Source organism: Octopus bimaculoides, chromosome 7 (genome assembly GCF_001194135.2).
Source record: "Octopus bimaculoides isolate UCB-OBI-ISO-001 chromosome 7, ASM119413v2, whole genome shotgun sequence".
In the NCBI taxonomy this organism is placed as follows: domain Eukaryota; kingdom Metazoa; phylum Mollusca; class Cephalopoda; order Octopoda; family Octopodidae; genus Octopus; species Octopus bimaculoides.
In genome coordinates this window covers 21479242-21482046 of record NC_068987.1, presented here as the reverse complement: position 1 = coordinate 21482046, position 2805 = coordinate 21479242, and the positions used below count along the sequence as shown (strand labels likewise).

Below are 2805 nucleotides of genomic sequence, written 5' to 3'. Positions count from 1 at the left end.
AATTTCTCTATCTGTGTGTATTGGCATATCCCAGAGTATGGTTGCTTTCTCGTTTTCTGTGACCTTTTCTGGCGTGTGTTTATACCATCTTTTTTCTGTTGTTATTCCATAGTGTTGGCATAGCTTCCAGTGTATATAGGTCCCAGCTCTGTCGTGTCTGTGAATATATTCCTTCTTAGCCAGGACTGGGCAGCCAGAGATAATATGATTTATTGTTTCTTGTCCATCTCCACATATTCTACAGTTACTTGTTATATTTCTTTTCATTATGTGTTTTTGGTAATTTCTGGTGGGGAGGCTCTGGTCTTGTGCAGCAATTAAAAATCCTATCTAGTTGTTCATGACTAGTATAAACTAACTGGCCCTCCGTCGGTTACGATGACGAGGGTTCTAGCTGATCCGATCAACGGAACAGCCACCTCGTGAAATTAACGTACAAGCGGTTGAGCATTCCACAGACACAAGTACACTTAACATAGTCCTCAGGGAGATTCAACGTGACACAGAATGTGACAAGACTGCTTCTTTGAATTACAGGCACTACTCATTTTTGCCAGCTGAGTGAACTGGAGTAACGTGTAATATAGTGTCTTGCTTAAGGACATTACGCGCCATCGGGAATCGAACTTACCATCTTACGATTGTGAACCGAATACCACAACCGCCAAGCCACGCGCCTTCACATAGCTAGTGCATAGTGTATGCGAATGTATTTTAGCTTTTCGTCGTGTTACTGAGTTGTGTTTTCATCAGAAATCCTTTATTTTTGAGAAATTCTGTGTACTATACATGTATTGTTGACTAATGTTTTCCTATCTAATTTTGTTTTGTATTATATTATCCAGTGCATTATAATATATACTTGGGGAATTTACGGAATTTACGTTGTCATCTGCTGGTATTGATACATCAATTAGAAAGCATTTTTTTCTTCATGATCTTTGACAACTATATCTGGTCTATTTGCCTTAATTTCTCTATCTGTGTGTATTGGCATATCCCAGAGTATGGTTGCTTAGTCATAACTGACCTGGGATTAGATGACATCTACAGTAACAACAGCAAATACAACAACAATGACGGATAAAGACATACTAATCACAGATTAAAAGAAAGAAATAAGATGTGAAAAAGTTACGCATAAAAACAAACAAAAACATGAAACGTAGTTGCTTAAAGCAACAAGAAGTTTATTTGTTTTTACACATGAATATACACGTGATCTTCATGGATTGCAGCAGTGCCAACGACTGGTCACGGTTCAGTTGTCTGAAAATAAAAATGAAGATTGGTTTTGAGAACATTTGTTATTGTACATTAAATTAACAAAAATGTTTTTTAATAATTGGAATAAAATACTATCGTCTGAATCTATCTGTCTGTCTGTCTCCGTCTGCCTGTATATCTCCGTCTGCCTGTGTGATTCAGATACCCTCGGTTTCAGATACCCTCGGTTTCAGATACCCTCGGTTTCAGTATTGAAGCATAGAACGCTGTGATGCTGACAGGATTGATCAAAGTAAAGTTTTGTGGGTATACACACGCATAGATAGATAGATAGATAGATAGATAAATAGATAGATAGATAGATAGATAGATAGATACATACATACATACATACATACATACATACATGTGTGAATGTATGTATGTTATGTGTGTGAGTGTATACATATATCTATGTATATGTATGCGTAATAATGTATGTATGTGTGTATATATATTGAAGGAATTCCAACCATGTCTCGCGGTTCGCTACCTCAACAGCTCTTTTATAGCATCCAGTGGCTAAAGACATCGTCAGGAGGAACCACGTCCGTTTTCGGTCCCTACTCCTCTACTGTTTTCGACGTGGCGGGGGCCTCACCTTCGGGAGGCATCTTCATTTCTGGTATTGGGTGCGTTTGTTTTTGCTTTCTCCTTTTCCCCCCACCACCCTTCTTTTGTTCTTTGGTTTTTCGATGAAACGTCAACGAATGTCAGTAGGAGATTAATCCTCCTGCTAAATCTCCCTCTAAATACTCGCCGATAGGCTTCAGCAGTCAGCACCAACTAGCTGTCACGTGACACTATCTAAGCTTCAACTGACCAATGGAGGGGAATGACGCGTACTTTTGGTCCTGCCGTTATAAACCAACCTCCCAGCAGCGTCGTGCTAGTTTCAGTTCCAACAGCCAGAGCCGACTAGCTGTCTGGTGGTACAAGCCTTCCAACCAGGAGGAGGGTGTGCAATGAACGAGATCGGTCCCTTGGATCACCTGTCAATCAGCATCGCTGCTTAAGTGCTTAGCCTTCTTGTTTGTTCTCACTGTTTCCTTTTCCTGTTTTGTTTTGTCCGCCACTACATTCCTCTACGTTACAAATTTAATTTGAATTAAATTTAATTTAAATTTATTTTGTGATCCGTGGGAAGAGCCATTTTAACGACGCGTCCTGCCCTAACTCTTCGAAACGCCTGTGTTAGAACGGGGGCAGCTGATGAATGAGATGTTCTCTATGTGGCCTGTGTGTTTTCTGTACTCGTTTATCATTTTGTCTACGCTTTGTTTGCAATGTCCTGTACCCAGATATGCATCTATATATACAGGTAGATGTAAGTATGTACATACATGTACGTATATATGCATATACTCATTTATTATTTGTATTATATATATATATACATATATATACGACGGGCTTCTTTCAGTTTCCGTCTACCAAATCCACTCACAAGGCTTTGGTCGGCCCGAGGCTATAGTAGAAGACACTTGCCCAAGATGCCACGCAGTGGGACTGAACTCGGAACCATGTGGTTGGTAAGCT

The 2805-nt window shown here is 39.8% G+C and overlaps 1 protein-coding gene across 4 annotated transcripts in view; it reads right to left on the bottom strand.

Annotated features, from left to right (window-relative positions):
• Positions 1–1166: 1166 nt before the first annotated feature.
• Positions 1167–2805, bottom strand: part of LOC106878214 (uncharacterized) — a 40787-nt gene continuing 39148 nt past the window's right edge. For all 4 annotated transcript variants that reach the window (XM_014927360.2, XM_014927361.2, XM_014927362.2 and 1 more), the window contains one exon: positions 1167–1269. In XM_014927360.2, the coding sequence (XP_014782846.1) occupies positions 1262–1269 (8 nt within the window). In that variant the 3' untranslated portion in view covers positions 1167–1261. The remainder of the gene's footprint in view (positions 1270–2805) is intronic.